At 47.1% G+C, this 20,227-nt stretch overlaps 1 protein-coding gene across 1 annotated transcript in view; it reads right to left on the reverse strand.

Annotated features, from left to right (window-relative positions):
• LOC119457473 (phosphatidylinositide phosphatase SAC2) overlaps positions 1-18,433 on the reverse strand; it is a 142,427-nt gene extending 123,994 nt beyond the window's left edge. The window contains exons 1-2 of the mRNA XM_037719048.2: positions 18,080-18,433; positions 17,235-17,315 (exon numbers count right to left, since the gene is read on the reverse strand). Coding sequence (XP_037574976.1) covers positions 17,235-17,315; positions 18,080-18,176 — 178 coding nt within the window. The 5' untranslated portion in view covers positions 18,177-18,433. The remainder of the gene's footprint in view (positions 1-17,234; positions 17,316-18,079) is intronic.
• Positions 18,434-20,227: the final 1,794 nt, after the last annotated feature.

The raw sequence follows: 20,227 nt of genomic DNA on the forward strand, positions 1-20,227 counted from the left end.
AGTGAGAAATACGGGCGCCAGCAGAAGACGAAGAATAAGACGTTTGTTGTTGGTGCTCGCGCTCGCTCCGTTTGGCCATTGCCTGTTTCGGCGCATTCATAAAAACGCCGAGCGCATCTACTATTCAACGCGCACTATCAATTGGTGGAGCGTGCTGGTTCCCATTTCATCCTGTTTCTACTGACACCACAATGTTATGGCAGCAGATCCAGCAGTTCGTCCGAGAGGAAGTGGCACGGCAATTGTCCCTTGTTCCCTGCGTCCCAGCCTCAGCGCAGGGGCTTGCTCCGACGATACGACAGGCCATAAAGGAGCACATTTCTGAGACGCTACCAACCACCTTCCAGCATCCGCCTGTTTCCGCTCCTCTGACCTACGCTGAAGTCGCACGCAGACAGTCACCAGCAATACCGCTCAGCCCGGATCCTGGTCGACCAGCAAATGCCTTCTTCGCTGCGCGTGCGCCTGTCCACCCGAACCCGCCACCTTCTCGCCGTCCCGCGCCGCCGTCCACTAATCCTTGGCGCACCCCGGACAACAGGCCTATTTGCTACTTCTGTTGTCTGCCTGGCCATGTCGCACGTTTCTGCCATCGTCGTGACTTCCGTCCTAGTGCAGGCGAAGACAATCGGGACTACTTTCGTTCTGAGCCACCGCGCCCGATGTCCTCCCATTCAACGATGGGCACCTGCTCACCGAATCGCCGTGGCTACGACACACGTCGGTCGCCCTCACCACGTCGCCGTTCACTTTCCCCAATGGTTCGTCGCCCCCCACCAGTCCAAGCGGAAAACTAGCCCTCGCAGTTCCGGAGGCAAGAACTGCGCTCGTGTCAACAACTTCAAGGCCTCGTTTTCTACCTGCGAACGAAATAACCGTGAATATCGAAGGTGTTTCTGTGCAAGCACTCGTCGATACTGGTGCTGCTGTGTCTCTGCTTAGTGGAGAACTGTGCCACAAGTTAAAAAAGATAACGATACCGCTTTCCCATGTCTCTCTGCGTACCGCGACCGCGCACCACATTCAACCTTCAGTGGCATGCACAGCTCGTCTTGTCATACAGGACATTTTGTACGCAGTCGAATTTGTTGTTTTTTTCGCCATGTTCTCACGACGTTATTTTGGGTTGGGACTTTCTCGCTACTAACCATGCCGTTGTTGACTGTGCGCGTGTCGAACTTGAGTTGTCGCCGATGTGTGCCGCCGCTTTTGACAAGCCACCTTCTCGAGTGGTCGTCGCCGCGGACACTGACATCCCTCCTTTGTCTTCTGTTTTTGTGCCACTTTCTTGCAACTCTGCTTCCGATTCCACCGCCCTGTTTGCGCCCTCCGACGCCTTCACCTCTCGCAAGAACTTCCTCCTCCCTTTTGCCGTTCTCACGGTCAAAAACTCTTGCAGCGCCATTTACGTCACGAACCGGTTGTCTTCCACAGCCACATTATACCGTGGTGAATGTATAGGCCGGCTTGAGGATATTGATTCTGCCTACTCTACTCAACTGCCTGACGACGCGATAGGCCTTCTCGTCGACAGCATTACTCCTGCTACCTCCGCCGATTCGTCCTCCTTAGAGGCATTACTCCTGTCAACTGATTCCACACTCCCGCCTGCACAGCGTACCCAACTCTTGGAACTGCTCGCCCGCTTTCGGACATCGTTCGATCATAAGCAGTCTTCCTTGGGCCGCACATCCGCCATCATTCACCGCATTGACACTGGCACCCATGCTCCCCTGTGCCAGCGTCCATACCGAGTTTCTCATGCTGAGCGCCGTGTCATTGATGAACAAGTCAACGACATGCTTCATCGTGGCGTAATACAGCCCTCACACAGCCCTTGGGCTTCCCCAGTTGTGCTGGTAAAGAAAAAGGACGGTAGCATTAGATTTTGCGTTGATTATAGGCACCTTAACAAGATCACATGAAAAGATGTGTATCCGCTGCCCAGAATCGACGACGCCCTCGATTGCTTGCAAGGAGCAGAGTTCTTTTCCTCTTTAGACCTTCGATCTGGGTACTGGCAGTAACAAGACTGACCGTCCCAAGACTGCTTTTGTAGCCCCAGATGGTCTATATGAGTTTAACGTGATGCCATTCGGCCTTTGTAATGCGCCTGCCACCTTCGAACGTCTCATGGACAACATTCTTAGAGGCCTCAAATGGCACACGTGTCTGTGCTACCTGGACGACGTCGTAGTCTTTTCAAAGGACTTTGCCTCCCATTTGAGTCGCCTCGCAAGCGTCCTCACTTGCCTTTCAGACGCTGGATTGCAGCTTAATTTGAAGAAGTGCCACTTTGCCGCCCGCCGACTTACCATCTTAGGCCATGTTGTCAGCAAGGACGGTGTCCTTCCCGACCCTGCAAAGCTTCGCGCCATCGCCGAGTTCCCCAGGCCGTCTACGCTGAAAGAACTCGGTAGCTTTATCGGGCTGTGTTCGTACTTTCGCCGATTCGTTCGTAATTTTGTGTCCATAATCGCCCCCTTAACGCAGCTGCTTGCCGACAGCCATCTCGGCATGGTCTACAGCTTGCAAAGACGCGTTCGCCACATTATGCTGTCTTTTGATATCCCCACCTATCCTATGCCACTTTGACCCAGACGCTCCCACAGAAATCCACACGGACGCTAGTGGAGTAGGCCTTGGCGCTATTCTTGCCCAGCGTAAGTCTGGCTTCGAAAAGTACGTCGTCTCTTGCGCCAGCCGAACTCTCACCAAAGCGGAAATGAACTATTCAGTCACCGAAACAGAATGCCTTGCAATTGTTTAGGCAATCACCAAATTTCGACCTTACGTATATGGCCGTCCATTTGACGTCGTGACTGATCATCACGCCCTGTGCTGGTTGTCGTCGTTAAAGGACCCCTCTGGTCACCTAGCTCGTTGGGCACTTCGTCTCCAGGACTATGACATCCGTGTTGTCTACCGGTCCGGCCATAAGCATTCGGATGCCTACGCTCTTTCGCGCTCGCCACTGCCCGATGAGGATGGTGCTGCGTCTGTCTCCAGCTACGATTCTTCGTCTCTTACATACACCGACATGCCAGCTGAGCAACGCCACGATCCTTGGATAGCCTCTCTTCTGGAGTATTTATCTCAGCCGTCACCACACACCACCGACCGCTCGCTTCGGCGCGCTGCTCGTCACTTTGCCATCCGCGATGGGCTTCTGTACCGCCGCAACTACCTTTCTGACGGCCGTAAATGGTTGCTGGTGATTCCTCGCCATTTACGTTCCGACATATGTGCCTCTTTTCATGCGGATCCGCAATGCGCCCATGCCAGTGTACTAAAGACGTATGCATGCCTCCGGCTTCGATACTACTGGCGCGGAATGTACCGCTTCGTTCGCCAGTACGTCCACTCGTGCTCGAAGTGCCAACGCCGCAAGAGCCCACCTAACAAGATTACAGGGCCGCTCCAACCATTGCCTTGTCCCTACCGGCCTTTCGACCGTATCAGCATCGATTTGTACGGCCCTCTACCGTACACCCCAGATGGCAACCGCTGGGTTATCGTCGCCGTGGACCATCTCACGCGCTACGCCGAAACTTCAGCGCTTCCGGCGGCCTCAGCACGTGAAGTCGGCTTGTTCATCCTTTGCAACCTTGTTCTTTGACATGGTGCACCTCGCGAGCTACTGAGTGACCGTGGTCGTTCATTCCTCCCCGAAGCTGTAGAAGCCCTCTTCCGGGAATGCAACATTGTCCATAGAACTACAAGCGCATATCATCCGCAAACGAATGGTATGGCTGAACGCTTTAATCGTACTCTCGGCGACATGCTCGATATGTACGTTTCCGCTAACCACACTAACTGGGACCGCATCCTTCCCTTTGTTACGTATGCTTACAATAGCGCTACTCAGTCTACCACGGGCTTCTCTCTCTTCTTTCTTCTTTATGGTCGCGAACCTTCCTCGTTTATGGACACGATTCTTTTGTATCACCCCGACGCTTCAGAATCTACTCCTCTATCCGAAGCCGCCACTTATGCCGAAGAATGTCGTCAGATTGCCCGCTCACTTACCGCGCAAGTTCAGGCCAGCCAGAAACATAGTCGCGACGCAGGCTTGTGTTTTACATCATATTCACCTGGAACACTGGTATGGCTCCGTGTTCCCTCCTCTACTCCCGGCCTTTCAACAAAGTTCAGCTCAAAGTACGCCGGCCCTTACCGAGTTCGCCGACAGACATCCCCGGTCAACTACGTCATTGAGCCTATTCACCCATCTACGGACCAACGGCGTCGCGGACGCGAAACTGTTCATATCGATCGACTGAAGCCGCACTACGACCCACCAGTGCTACCTGTTCCATAGGTCGCCAGGATGGCTCCTTTTTCGCCGCGGGGAGTGATTGTAGTGAGAAATACGGGCGCCAGCAGAAGACGAAGAATAAGACGTTTGTTGTTGGTGCTCGCGCTCGCTCCATTTGGCCGTTGCCTGTTTCGGCGCATTCATAAAAACGCCGAGCGCATCTACCATTAAACGCGCACTATCAATATATATATTTTACTGTTGAGAAAGCAGTGATTTTAGTCAGCGCCTTCTCATATTCTCGTTCAAACACATAAGTGCAGTGCCCAAGTATATTGGTCTGGCCACCAGTGTAATGCCAGAGATAATTCGTGAACATGAAACATCTGTAGACTGGTTGTTCCATGTGTTGAGAAGTTGGTTAAACTAAAATTTTATGGTAGGACAGCACAGTAAAGCTTATTGACTGTTGGCATTGCTCCCGTCTCTCGTTTTCTGACATGGTGGACTAGTGCAAAATGATACAGAAATTCCAGAACTTCGTATGAACTCTGATTCAGAAGACTTTGGTGTTGATTACGATGTGTACTTAAGGAACGATGGCAATGACAAAGAGGTAACATCCCTTGAGACACACTAATTATCATGAGAATAATGCATTAGCATGTCTTAATTAGTACATACAACTTTTTTTAATGTTAGCAACATATTGTCAATAAATAGTATGTGAATTCACAGCCTGCTAATGTGTTACTTAGACAGAAATTAAATTTGTTGCACTTCAGAAAAACACCCAGCACCTAAAGAGTTTAATATGTGCTATTCATAATGTATAACTGTACCATAATAAAGCACAGCTTAATACTTGAGCTTTTGACTAACAAAAAAAAATGAAAAATCATAGAAGTAACCATATACTAGGACACTACTTCTCGAGTTAGATAATTGATTACAATTAGCTAATTAAATCTCAGGAACGAAAAAAATGCTGGCGGCTACTCCACTTCACTGGAAACAATAGGCAACAGGGTTTGCTTTGCGTAACGACGTTCCTCTTTTTTTAAATTGTGCTGCGTGATAGCTGGGCCACCCAGTATATACAGGGTGTCCCAGCTATCACTCAGCACGATTTAAAAAAAGAGGAACGGCGTTACGCGAAGCAAACCTAGTGTGTATTGTTTCGAGTACAGTGGAGTAGCCGCCAGTATTTTTTCGTTACTGAGATTTAATTAATTGTAATTAATTATCTAACTCGAGAAGTACTGTCCTAATTACCAAAGTGTCAATTAGAAAGTTGTAGAGCAACATGAAAAACTCCCGATACAGCTTTCTGTTGCTCAATACGTGCTACATAAATGTGTTTTTCCGAGCATGAAAGAAGCCAGCGAATACACGCAAAGTCCCTCGAGCGGCCAGTCGTGCGACAATTCTGCGTGTATTCGCGGGCTTCTTTGACACTCGGAAAAACACATTTATGTAGCAGGTATTATGTAGCACGTAGAAAGCTGTATCGGGAGTTTTTCATGTTGCTCTACAAATTTCTCATTGACACTTTGATAATTAAGACAGTACTTCTCGAGTTAGATAATTATTTACAATTAATTAAATCCCAGTGACAAAAAAATTACTGGCGGCTACTCCACTGTACTGAAAACAATATGCACTAGGTTGGCTTCGCGTAATGCCGTTCCTCTTTTTTTAAATCGTGCTGCATGATAGTTGGGACACCCTGTATATATATATATATATATATATATATATATATATATATATAGACAGAGGGAGAGAGAGAAGAGAAAGGGAGAACAAAATACATCATGCAACTTTTCTATTCCAACATTTTTAATATCCTGATCGCAAATATTCACGCAGAAACTCCTCCGGGAGTTGTCTCCGTATGCGTAAGCATTGTGCCACTTGCTCATCTCCCCGCAGCCCGGTATCATTATCAACCTTATGAAACTTCATCAAACCAGTATAAACCCTTATCAAACCTTAGCGGTCGTTATCTACCTTATCGGACTAGATCTGACCCTTATCAACCCTTATTGGTTATCAACCTTATCGGAGTCGATCCAAGCCTTATTGACTTTTATCGGTTGGTATCAACCTTATTGCAATTGATCCGATTCTTATCAACCCTTCATTATTTATTTATTCAGGTACCCTAAAAGCCCAGAGGGCATTACACAGGGAGCATTACAATGAATGGGGCACAAAATACACAAAATATATAACTAAACAAGAAGACATGAATCAGAACAACAAGAATCAGTAAACACGAATTAGAGCAAAAACAATGACTTATTACAGAGCATATACAATGAGCGGGAGAAAAAAAATAGTATAGTAATCACAAGGTTCAAGGTTCCTAAAATACTTCAAACACTTATCATAATGGGGGGTATTACATGCATCTGATAAAACAGCTCCAAATTAGACAATGATTTTTGGTATACATCACTGAACATGAAAGGAATTCCAGATTAAATCAGAACATTAGGAAATGCAATTGGACTAAAACAGCAAGGATAAGAGGATGAAATTAATTTTTTCATCGAGAGAAAACAATATTTCATTTAGGAGGAAATATTCGAGGGTGAGGACGATATTTCATCGAGAGAATATTCCATCGAACAATATTTCATCGAGAGAAAACAATATTTCATTTAGGCGGAAATATTCGAGGGTGAGGACGAAGTGCCCGTACCCACAAAACGAAGGGCTATAGAAGTAGATTCAGACTGCAGTGAAAGGATAACATATAGGCGAGAGAGTAAGACCAAAAGACTGCAGGAAGAGTTAGAACTAAGAATGGAGGAAGATAAGAAAGGACTTGAAAAGAAAATGGACGATATGATTGGTCAGATCACTAAATTAATGCAACAGCAATTCGCCACGATTCAGCAGCAGATACAGGAGCAGTTAGGCTCCATGCAAGCGCGCGTGGGAGAGCTAGAAGCGAAATTATCGGTGGCAGTCAGTCTACCTATGAGAGCCTCGCAAGCAAGCAGTTGCGGCCCCATTAAAACGGCTGGCAAACCGTACAGTCGGCCTGCGGTAACAGAGACAAGCGAGATCGCCGGAAAACTTTAACACCATGGCTAAACACAACAGATACACGATCTGGCAGTGGAATTGCAGGGGTTACGCTAAGAAAAGATGTCATTTACAGCAATACCTGATTAACAAAGAAAATCCAGACATCATAATATTACAAGAAACTAACGGGAAGGGAAAATTATCGGGCTACAAGTCCTACAGTGGCGCCGCGGGGGAGAAATCGGCCGTTACCACGCTGGTCAGACGAAATCTCACGGCCGTCCAACACGACACAGACATTAAGGGAATTGAACACACTTTAATAGAAATAATACCGACTCGGAAAGTACCTAGCAGCCTTTTCGTTCTCAACGTCTACAGCAGTCCGCGATGCAAACACAGATTCCGCACGCTCATTCGGAAAACGATCGCTATCACGAGCAGGCAGGCGGTACTGATTGCTGGGGACTTCAACGCTCAACACACCGCGTGGGGTTACAAATTCGAAAACGTCAAGGGTAGGAACCTGTGGCTCGACGCGCAGCAAGAGGGGCTCACCCTCGTTACGAATCCCTCCTTGCCAACGCGCAGAGGTAACAGCGTTAGCGTAGACACCACACCGGACCTAACTTTTACGAAAAACATTGGCGATTCGCAGTGGACGAACACGCAACAGGACGTCGGTAGTGATCACTTTATAATAGAGATTAGAGTCACGGCGGGACCGCGCAAGATCAGAGGTAAACAGCTCAAATTGGTCGAGTGGGACAAATTCAGAAAAATTAGGCAGACGGAAGATTCGCAGGAAGCAATTCAGGACATTGGCGATTGGACCGATGCGGTGAAGCGGGACATTGCCGCGGCGACACAAACGGTCCCACCAGAGGCGCAACTCGAACTCATAGACAGCAGACTTTTACACATGTGGGAGGCCAAACAAAGTTTGCAGGAACGATGGAAAAGGCAAAGACACAACAGATCACTTAGGAAAAAGATAGCGAAACTAAACAGGGACATTGAGAGTCACACACAGCAGCTGTGCAAGCAACAGTGGGAAAACACCTGCAGTAACATGGAGAATCAGCTAGGGCTCGCGAAGACGTGGAACTTGCTTAGGTACATGCTTGACCCAGAAGAGACGAAAACCGCGTATAGACAGAACATCAACAGAATCATACATGCGTATGAAGGCTCCGAACAGGAGATCTTACGGGAGATCAGGGAACGGTACATTAGTTCGGTCCCACCGGTAACGCATCCAGAATACGAAGGCGCAATCAATGAAGAGCTAGACAGACCAATCGGCGAGTCCGAGATCAGGGCCGTGTTACATAAGCTCAACACTAAATCGGCGCCCGGGCCCGACGGAATCACAAACAAAACGCTCAGGAATTTAGATGATAAATCCATAAAGAAACTGACGGAATACGTCAATGCGTGCTGGGAAACCGGACGCGTACCGCAGCAATGGAAGACCGCACGTCGTGCTGATACCGAAGCCGGACAAGCGACTGCAGCTAGAGAACCTCAGACCGATCTCCCTGACTTCGTGCGTGGGGAAGGTAATGGAGCACGTGGACCTCACAAGGCTGACCAACTACCTCGAGGACCGCGACCTGCTCCCCCACACTATGTTGGGGCTCAGGAGAAACCTCTCTACGCAGGACGCGATGCTGCAAATCAAACACCAGGTCATAAACAGCCCGACCAGGTCCACTAAGGCCATACTCGGCCTGGACCTGAAGAAGGCCTTTGACAACGTAATGCACGCAACCGTACTGGCCAAACTGCAGGAACTCGGCCTTGGCGAACGAACGTACAATTACGTTCCGAGACTTTCTGACGAATAGAAAGGCCAAGCTTACTCTCGGGGAGCTTACTACCGAACAAATAGAGTTGGGTAGCGCCGGCACCCCGCAGGGATCGGTGATATCGCCCATGCTTTTCAACCTAGCTCTCGTGGGGTTGCCGCCCAAGCTAAACGAAATCGAAGGGCTCAATCACAGCCTCTACGCCGACGACATTACGTTGTGGGTTACCGAGGGGTGCGACGGCCAGATAGAACACACGTTGCAACGTGCTATCGAGACGGTCGAACAATACTTGGAGAACACCGGACTGACCTGCTCCGCAGAAAAGTATGAACTGTTAGTTTACAGACCTACGCGAAGAGGCCGCAAGCCAAACGGCGAGACGAACGACGAGGATCCCAGTAGGGACATACGACTAACGACGTCCGACGGGCGCCCCGTACCCAGGGTAGATAGCATGCGGGTTCTGGGCTTACACATCGCGGCCAACGGACATAATGGCGAGACCATCAGGAGACTGGAAGGCGCGGTTGCACAGACCGTCGGGTTACTCAGACGCATATCCAACAGACACAGCGGGATGAAAGAAGGTAGCATGATCAGACTAGTTCAGGCCTTCGTAATTAGCCGAATAACGTACGTGGCACCATACCTCAATTGGCACGTTGCGGAGAAGACAAAGATGGAACGCTTAATCAGAAAGGCTTACAAACAGGCAATAGGGCTACCGATCAACACAAGCACGAACAGGTTACTGGATCTAGGTCTACATAATATATGCTGGGGGAATTGATAGAGACACAGAACATAGCGCAATACGAACGTCTTTCCAAGAGCAGGACGGGCAGATACATATTAGAAAAGTTAGGCATCGGGCATCACGCTCAACACGGCATCAAAGTCGACGCACCCAGCAGCCTCAGGGACAAGTTGGTCGTCCCTCCGCTACCAAAGAACATGCACCCGGAATACCACAGGGGTAGAAGAGAAAAGAGAGCGCAGGACGTACAGAGGAAGTACGGCAAATGTGAAGACGCGGTGTTCGTGGACGCGGCCAGGTACGCGCGCAGGCGCGCCTTCATGGCCGCAGTGGTAGATCACGAGAACACTTGCAAAACTAGTGTCACGGTACGCACGGTGCACGCGGAAACAGCGGAGGAGGTAACCATTGCGCTAGCGGTGGCCACCACCGAGGCCGAAGTGATCATCAGCGACTCCCAGACGGCAATTCGCAACTACGCCAACGGCCGCATCTCCCCCGAGGCGTTACGAATACTACTCGCGGGCAAAACCGGGAATAAAGAAGTTTACATCCTATGGGCACCCGCCCACACCATATCACTCGCCGGCAACGAGGCGGCGCACGGGGCGGCTCGAGGGCTTACGGACCGAGCCGCCAACCACACTACCGCCGCCTCGGCCACGACGTCTGGTGAGGGGTGGGAGTGGGAGGATCGCCTGACGAGTTACAGAGAAATAACGCAACACTACAGACTGGCGAGGTGCAAATTTCCGCCACCACACCAGAAACTGAACAAGAGACAGGCAGTCGCATGGCGACAGCTGCAGACAAGAACGTTTGTAAACCCGGTGATCTTGAATCTCTGTTACCCAGAGCTTTATTCGTCCAACCAATGCAAGTTTTGTGAGGCCAGGGCAACCCTGGAACACATGTTATGGGAGTGCAAACAAGGGGGGGTTCCAGACGGGGACGTAGCCTCGAGCCGAACGCGCTGGAAGACTACGCTGCTCAGCTCCGCCCTCGAAGACCAACTCTGGGCCGTCCAGCGGGCCGAGGAAGCCGCCAGAGCTCAAGGGCTCCTGGCCGACACCTAGGCAGGGGTATTTGCCCAAATCCCCGAAGAACTCGCCGGATTATAAATAAAGTTATCATTCATTCTTTCATCTTTACATTTTTCTTTCCGTTTTTTTTTTGTTTTTGTTTTTTTTCCTGGGGAGGGGGCAAGGATTACTGATAACCATTAGTTCAGATTTCTAGGAACAACTTTAAACTATTTACACACGAGTCATGATTAACTATGCATGCGATGTCAGCAGGAAGCAGATTCCATTGACGGATAGCGAGGAGGAGAGGTGAGTGGAAAAACAGATTAGTACGGGTGAAGATAGGTATGATTTTAAGTTGGTGATCAAGTCGCGAAGACACATAGTGAGCTGGCCTGATATATTTAGAGGAACGTGGGACGACTGATTGTGGTAACGTTCATGAAAGAACGACAGTAGTGTCAGTAGCCTGCGTTTTTCGAGAAGAGCTAGATTAATTGAAGATTTGATTTCCGTAATGCTTGATGTACGTGAGTAGTTTCTTGTGATGAAGTGAGCAGCCTTATTTTGCAGAGACTCCAGTTTGTGTTTGAGGTACGCCTGATGTGGATTCCAAATTAAGGAGGCGTATTCGATTTTAGAGCGTACTAAGGTGGTGTAAGCAAGAAGCTTGGTCTTCGAGTTAACCAAGTGCAAATTGCGCCTTATAAAGCCAAGTGATCTGGATGCTTTATTAACAATCGTGTCTATATGAGTGTTCCATGACATATCGGAAGACAAATGAACACCCAGATATTTTATTGTGGATACAGAGGCTATGAGCACGTTGTTTAAATATTTAATCAAATAACACAAGTTTAGCTGTAGTCCCGAATCTGATAGCTTTTGTTTTATTAATGTTAATTTCCATTTGCCACTTATTGCACCATTTACTGAGATTGTTTAGGTCAGAGTGAAGGTAACAGGTATCATCAGGGTTAATAATTTGTCTGTAGATCACGCAATCGTCAGCAAATAGTCTGACTATGGAACGCATACCGTTACCAATATCGCTAATATAAACTAAAACAAAATAGGCCTGAGCACGGAACCCTGCGGTACTCCTCATTTCAAGTGTATTAACAGAGACAAATAGTCATTAACAAAAACTGATTGCAACTGGTCAGTTAAAAAGTTGGTAATCCAATCCACCTAATTATTCTTGCATTTATGCTAAGATATGTCAGTTTATGAATAAGCAGCAAGTGAGGAACCTTGTCAAAAGCCTTCGTGAAGTCTATAAATATCGCATCAATTTGATGCAAGGAATGAATGGAGTGATGCAAATCATTAATTAATTGAAACAGTTGCGTTTTGCAAGATCGATCATGTGAAAATTCGTGCTTATTGATAAAGAAAAAGTTATGTTCTGTAAGAAATTTCATTGCAGCAGATGAAATGATGTGTTCGAGAAGTTTGCAACATGTGCTGGCTAAAGAAATTGGTCTGTAATTTGATCGGTTAGACGAGTCACCAGATTTAAATATGGGAATTACGCGAGCTTCTTTCCAATCGTTTGGGACGCATCCCGTGTCGATAGATTGCTGAAATAGTGTGGCTAAAATGTGACATATTGCAGGTTTCGACATTTTAAGACATTTAGGGAAGACGCCATCAGGAGCAGGAGCCGAGTTAGTTGGAAGACGATCGATACAGGACTGTACTCCTCCAGCAGTGATATTAACGTCGTGCATGCTTGAATGTAAAATAGGGGCCTGAAGGCTACTAGGTGCAGGAGTCTCATCCGTGAAAACAGATGAAAAAAAACTTGTTGAATTCAATAGCGACATGTGCCGGAGAAAGAATTTTACCATCATGATCCTTGGATAACGATACCATCGAGTTTGATGCATAATTTGAGTTAAGAACTCTCCAAAATATTTGTTGTGTCATTGCGAAGCATGTTTGAAATGTCGTGGTTGAAAAATTTATCTTTGGCTGTTGTTATTACGGTTCTGCATAAGTGCGCGTGCTCGCGATAGCGCCACCAATCTTCCACAGATGCTGTTAGTTTAGCTCTGGAATATAAACGTTTCTTTTTGTTAATACGATGTTTCACATGCGTCGTAAACCAAGTGCTTTACGTGCACGCTGTTATTTTGACTTTTGGAATATGCTTTTCTTTAAGCTTGTCACGAAGAAGTACCTAGTTCGCGTTTACGTCACGATGATGGAATGACTGCAAAAAGTCGACAGAAAAGGTGGCAAGGTCACTGATAAGCCCGTCCACATTCGTGCACGAGTAATCAAATATTACTTTCTTTATATTTTAACGTTTTTTCAGGGTGCCTACGAATTCACAATGCAAGATATTGTGGTCGCTGATGCCATCTAATACATTTACCGAGACATTTGGTTCTGTGGTTAGTATGAGGTCTAAAAGTGAATCACCACGAGTGGGACCAGTACTTGTACTTGTACCATTTGATGCAAATCGAACGATGAGAGCACGTCAAGAAAATATTGACACTCATGTTTTCTTGTGCCATCCACAGGTCTGCATGAATGCCACTCAATATTATGATAGCTGAAATCACCAGCAAGAAATAGTGGTGATGTCGGGTACTTGTTTTGAACAAAACTTAAAAGACTCGTTTAGATGATCCGGAAATTTGTGGGATGAATCAGGTGGACGATAGCAGACTCCAAAAACACAGGTAGAATGTGTGGGCAGTGTTAGATACGGACCCTTTTCCTGGCATCACTCAAGTTACCCGACCACATCCAATCACCGTTGCATTCGAATTATGGTGCGCCGGGGCGCGTCTACCACGTTACTGGACCCATCAGACAGGTTGGCAACCCCCACCTCATGCGCCGCACGTCGAGCTATTGTCTCCCCCCTGCTTGACTCTTCCCGAAAGTGCAACGAGAGGCTGGCACGGTTCCAGGTAGTTGACCTTGGTTCCGAGCAAAGATATTTTGCAGCTCTGGAACGTCGTTCAAGACAACCCATTCCCTCTAGCTGAGCACTTCCAGGCGAGGAGGCAACGCCGGAGGCATGTCAACCATCGGACAAGGGAGCCCTTGGAGTGTCCCCATTGGCCGAATATGACAGCACTTGCACGGGCCAATACCAGGGGAGGAAAATGATGTGACCCCGAGAGACCAAAGGGGTTAAAAGCGAGAGACATTCCTCTTCTTGCCACGGGCCGCAGCGTCCGATTTGCTGCCGGCCGTCGATGACTTAATGACTGTTCATTACTTTGTGTTATTACTGTAAATAATGTAAATAAACCTCCATTTCCCTAAGTCCACCTCAACGTCGGCCAACTTCCGCACTCAACGGCAAGATCTAATAGCAGACAGAGAGCAACCCATAAAATTTCGAGGCAGGAATCAGTTTCAATAAAGCAAGCTTCCAAACTATATTTTACTGTGATTAACACACCGCCCCCTCTCGATTAAGTCCTATCTTTTCTAAATAATGAAAACTCACGAGACAAGGACAATTCGTGATCCGAAATGTCAAGTGACAACCAGGTTTCGGTGCCTAGAACAATGTCTACGGAACAGGATTCATAAGAACAAAGGTGATCTTCCGTACGAAATAAACTGCGGAAGTTTGACACAAAAATTGACAGATACACATCACAGCGTGCATTTTTACATCACTGGGTTATTGCGGGGACGTGAACGCTTCGGGAGGGCAGTTACTTCATTGGTGGTATGGTTAAAGACATAAATCACGTTGTCTAATAGAAGCTTGTCAAACAGAAGTTTGAATCTTTCACCGGACTTCTGTTTGGAATGGGCGAAACCTCGGAGCTTCTTCCTAATGAATTGCATCCTCGGTGAAAAATCCTCTTCAATCCACACGCGAGACGATTCTAACTTTCTTAGTCTAAATGCATTTTGCAGTATTTTGGTTTTTTCTTTGAAATTGAGGAATTTCACAATTATCGGCCGAGTATGGCCTGGTCTTTTCTTTCCTATTTTATGGGCATGTTCAATTTCACCAGCTGCAATCCCTAAATTTTTAGAAACGAACTCAGTTACAAGCTCTTCCATTTCCTGCCATATCTCCGAGTCTTGCTCAACGATTCCTTTAAAGATAAGGTTGTTTCGACGCAATCTGTTATTAAGGTCATGTACCACCAAACTTGAGTGTTGCAATTGTTTCGATTCTATGCTTTCCAGTTTGTTTTGGGCATCCTTAAGCATCTGAATTACCTCGGCAGGGGCAGTGGTTCCTTCTAATTTGGAAAGGCGTCTCTTTAGTTTGGTCATATTTGTTTGGGCGTCTTTTACTTTCCCTAAGATGTCTTTCTGAAATTTTTCATTAGAGGTTGCCATATCCTTGACAATGGTTAAGAGTTGGTCTACCTTGTTAGGGCCGGGATTCATTTCGACGTCCCCCGCACGTAGTAGCAGATGCGCTACACAAAACAACACAAGAGATAGCCGGCCTGCCATGCAGAATTTAGCAGACACGGTGGCCGGACGCAACCACACCAGGGTACGCGTTCACTTTACTCTGCCACTACAAGCAGAGTAAAGTCCTTATCAACCTTATGAGACGTGATCCGACCCTTATCAACATTTATCAGTCCTTATCGGACTTGATCCGACCCTCATCAACCCTTATCGGTGATTAACCTTATCAGAATTTCTCTGACCATTATAAGCCCTTATCGCTCTTTAGCCCCTTATCCATCCGCCTGATGAGACCCATATAAACCCTGATCCCTCATTATCATGCTTATCAACTCACCGACTACTTAACTGCGTGTGTTGCACAACGTGAAGCGCATGAGCCCTCAGATATTGTTTGTATTTCGGTCCATGAAGGTACACCCCCAGCAGAAGGCGCATGCCATGACCACCAAAACACATCGGGGAAGTGACATGTCTGGCATTAAATTTTCTCAATGTCGAAATTTTCCTGATTTCTACAATGCTCCAAGTCAGCTCTACATGTGGTCTTAGAGATGGCTTTTGTACCACCATCACCAAATCTTTTAACAAAACCTTCATACAAACAGTTCTCGTTTGACATTTGTTTTGTACCGATGGTACAACACATTCCTGTGGTTCAGATATATTCACCTTCTTCAAGCATAGGTGTGAAGCCAAATAGGTAAGACACGGGACTTCTGAGCGTGGGGTCGTAGGTTCGAAACTCACCAACTCCAATAATATTGTTTCAAATTTATTTTGTTTTGTACATTAATTACGTGACAGACGGACGGACACATTTTCTTGTTGGGTAGGCACAGGAATGCTTACGCATTTAAACATATCTCCACAGAGTTCATCACTTATTATGAAAATTGCAAGAGAAAAATGGGAATCTTTAAAAACACGTCAATTATAAATACAACTGCCTGAGCACACTAATGAAATATATTCCAAATACCAAATAAAATAAATTAGGGGCCAGACCAATCACTTGAAGAGACGTTGCCATGGTTTATTACTGGCAAACAATGCAAAGGAAATTCAGCCTGGTCAGCAGGACACATTCTGAGTGCATGATATCGGTACAAAATATTTGTGGCCCTGGCTCCCTGTTGATACGATCTCGACCGGGTAGATGGGTCGTCACCGCAAGTATCAGGAGATGGCAACAAAGGCGGGCATCGTGATGAAAAATGGAAAAGACTGTATTCACTTCATTAGTACATGGATGTGACTCTATCAGAGTCTCGAGCAGTTCTGCCAAACACATGGGCCAGGATGGCCTTAAATAACCCTTCGCGGTCTTGTGGTAGCCGATGTTTCCCTGGGGAACTTGTGTAAGTGTCAGTGCCTTTGTCAGGTTGTCAATTAGACAACCTCTTCCCCTTCTCCCCTTCATGCCTTCTCCTTTGGTTGCTCGCCTTTGCGTCTGCTCAGAGCGTAGAAGGGTGACGCTTTCTCGGGGATGAAGGCGACTACCTCGACACGGGAAAGCACGCGGGCATAATTTCCACACTTAAGAGATCCGAGTTTCCAGGAAAATGATCACAGCCTCTCGACACGGGAAAGCGCACAGGCATGGTTCCCACACTTGAGACATCCGAGTTTCCAGGAATATAATGACAGCTTCTCAGGGATGCTTCCACAGCTGAGCGGTCGAATTCCAAGCCGATCATAACATGTTAGAAGTTTAATGATACCACATCGTCTTTGAATATATAGCAAATTTTCTGAATACCCATGCACCACATTGCATCAAAAATAGTTAATCAGAAGCATTTAGAAATCAGCAATTTTGCATGGAGGTTTTGTTAGCAAATTATCAGACTTAATGCAAGTACGATGGCTTGGGAAATGCAGATAGTTACAAAATATAAAAGAAAAGCCAAGGAGCAAACCTGGATGTGGCTGGAATTTTCCAATGATTCCATAGACTGTGCCCAAACAGACAGCATCTGTCAGCTGATGCAATTCAGATCCTGCAAAGTAAATAAAAAGAAAAAAAAAAGGGGTCTTAACAAAAGCAGCGAACCCAGCATGAAGCGTGCACCACAAAAAAAAAAAAAAATAAATAAATAAATAAATAAAAACATGCAGCGCGGTGCATAACTTCTTTATAGCGCATACTAAATGCTATTTATACATCAATTAAACGTTTGCATCAAACCAAGCGCGAATTCTTCCCAATGAGAGTCGCGTGTAAGTTCATGAATGAATTACTCTGTGGCTGTAGCAACGCAAGAAATGCCGAACGTGTGTCTCCAACGGGAATAGAAATAAGCGAAACTAAGAAACTTTACCGTGGCGCGTGCAATTCAAAGTCATTAAAGGAAGCATTATAAACCACAGCTGTTGCCGCTGTATTATGTTCTCAAAGTAACACAGAATGTTCTAAACGAAACTTTCAGACGGTCAAATGCAATGTTCACGGGCAATGAATAAAGACGGCCACAATACCCAATGACATGCTCCGATGGCTACAAGACACACTGACCGATCGATATGTATAGTCTTCATATATATGCGATGGATCAGCATATGCGATGTTTTGGTTACCGCATTCGCCTAGCAAGAAAAAAAAAAAAAAAAAAGAATACCCTCAAATAGTAGACACGTTACGCCCGGTGGTATATGTCAGCACAATTTCTGCAATTGAGAAGCAGTCGACGTACGTCGACATAATCGTTCTGCATAACGACTGGCTGCTCACACAATCATAAGCCAAACATAATGACAGACGTACGTTTTCTCGGTTCCAGCTTCCCGTCAATACGGCTGCACCACAAGGTTTCTTCACCATCGATGATCACATAATAATCGGGAGTCATCAGAATTTCCATGGTGACAAGGAAAACCACCACTGCAACCGGGGCAGGGAGAAATTCTAATTTATCCTAGCATGCAAACTTCTCCATGATTTCACAGCTTAGCAACACCGATTGTTCGCCACATGGGGCACAGATTGGAGTGCGTAAAAACAACACGAGTGAATAGGACCCCATTACCACCCCTCACACGGGGGCCGCTCGGCCCTGCCAGGCACCGCACAGTGACAGAGTGACAGCAGGGAGAGAAGAAGCACCGTAGCACCACCACCTACACGCAAATGAACTTGTGAGTGAGAAAAAAAAATGCAAGGAGAGAGAGAGAAACAAAGTAGAGAAAGAATAAGCGGAATTTTATCAACATTAGAAACTGTCAGAATCATCACTTCGTCCAAGACAAAAACAAAAATACCTGCATTAAATTAAAACATTTGGCGCAGCAAGAAACGAAACTGCTGCTTATGTGGCAAAGACGCTCGGAATACATGAGGCATGGCCTCGGAGATTGGGCGACGTGCGCATGAGAGAGGAAGAGGCGCTCTTAAGGGGCATGAGGTGGTTGTCGAGCGTGTTGTCGAGCAAGGAGAGGAGATGCAAAGCTAAAAAAAAAAAAAGAAAAAAAAATGCAGCTTCAACGTACATGTTCAAAAATCTATGTGACGCGATGATTCAGTAAAAGCGGCTAATTAAATGCTTTACAACTAACGGCGATGCGAACAATTTTGTTTACTTTCGTCCTAAGGAACGATTGAGTAATCTCATGGAATGCTTATATATCCACCACAAAAGGTCACACCTTTATTGTCATGCAGTGTTTATGTTTGTGCACAGCATCGTTCACAATGCGCAGTGCATTGGTTTAGCCAGACGGAGGGGGGGGGGGTCCACGAAATTGTCTGACAAACCCACCCCCCTTCTCCCCTTTCCCACGGAACAGAAAGTTTGAGAAGGTGGGCTCCGAAAGAGCGACATGGATGAAAGGGCAAGCAGAATCTGAAAGCAAGGCGAGGGCTAGTGGCGGTCCGGGGGGGGGGGGGGGGGGGGGGGGGGGGGGTTGTGATGGGGTCGATACCCTCTCCCATGCACAGAACATTGTGGCCCTCATGGCGCGCCTCTACCTCATTCCGGATCGTGATAACCTTAACTGCTGAGGGGGGAGAGGTGCGAGAACATTCCACACACAGCTAAAGATGGGACGAGCGCATGCATATAGGTATAGGTAGGTACAACTTTATTCGACAATAGGTGTCGTTCAAGGGGGGAGGTAGTCTGTCAGGTCGTGCCTGCCAGCCACTTCCCCGGCTCTGTCCACGGCCTGGAGCTTGGAGGCATTGTTGCTCTCCAGCATTGTTGCTCTCCACCAGGCCTTCGTGTCGTCGAAGCGCAATTCTCATTTCAGGTACTTGACCGAATGGTCGACCACGCAGCGCGGAAGAAAAGCATTCCGAAAATATTGACACTTGCTTGTCTAGGAAACGAGTTACAAGCACCCCCCCCCCTTTTTTTTTAACACGAAAGTGTTTTATTCCGGGGTCCACCAAGACTTCACTGACGTATTTCCGTCACGGAAATACGTCATAGAACATAATACAAAGAAAGAAACCAGAAGAAAAAGTTCCACAAACATGCAAAATTTGGGAATCGAACCCACGACCTCTCGGTCCGCGACGATAGATCGCCGAGCGTTTAACCCATTGCGCCACAAACGCATTCGCAGAGAGCTACACAGACGCGCCTTATATATCTAACACTCCTCCGTGTACCCGCGCTCTTGCTCGGGGCGGTGCCGCCGCCTATGAGCAGAAAAGAGAAGTACTGCATTATGACACTAAAGCCCGGGATACATGGAGCGAACTTTCTCGACGAACTTCACGCGTCAAGTAACGACGCGGCGACACGACGCAGGATGTTTGCTGTGTTGCAATACATGCGGCGAACGCCGCCGCGCGTTGGCCGCCGTGTTGGCGGCGGTCCCGGCCGCCCGCTTCGAACTGAATTTGGCGTTGTCCTTGTAGAATTCACTTAGTTGGAAGCAAATGACTGCGTAAACGGCTTTCGCTTAGTCT

This window comes from Dermacentor silvarum, chromosome 1 (assembly GCF_013339745.2).
Source record: "Dermacentor silvarum isolate Dsil-2018 chromosome 1, BIME_Dsil_1.4, whole genome shotgun sequence".
NCBI classification, from domain to species: domain Eukaryota; kingdom Metazoa; phylum Arthropoda; class Arachnida; order Ixodida; family Ixodidae; genus Dermacentor; species Dermacentor silvarum.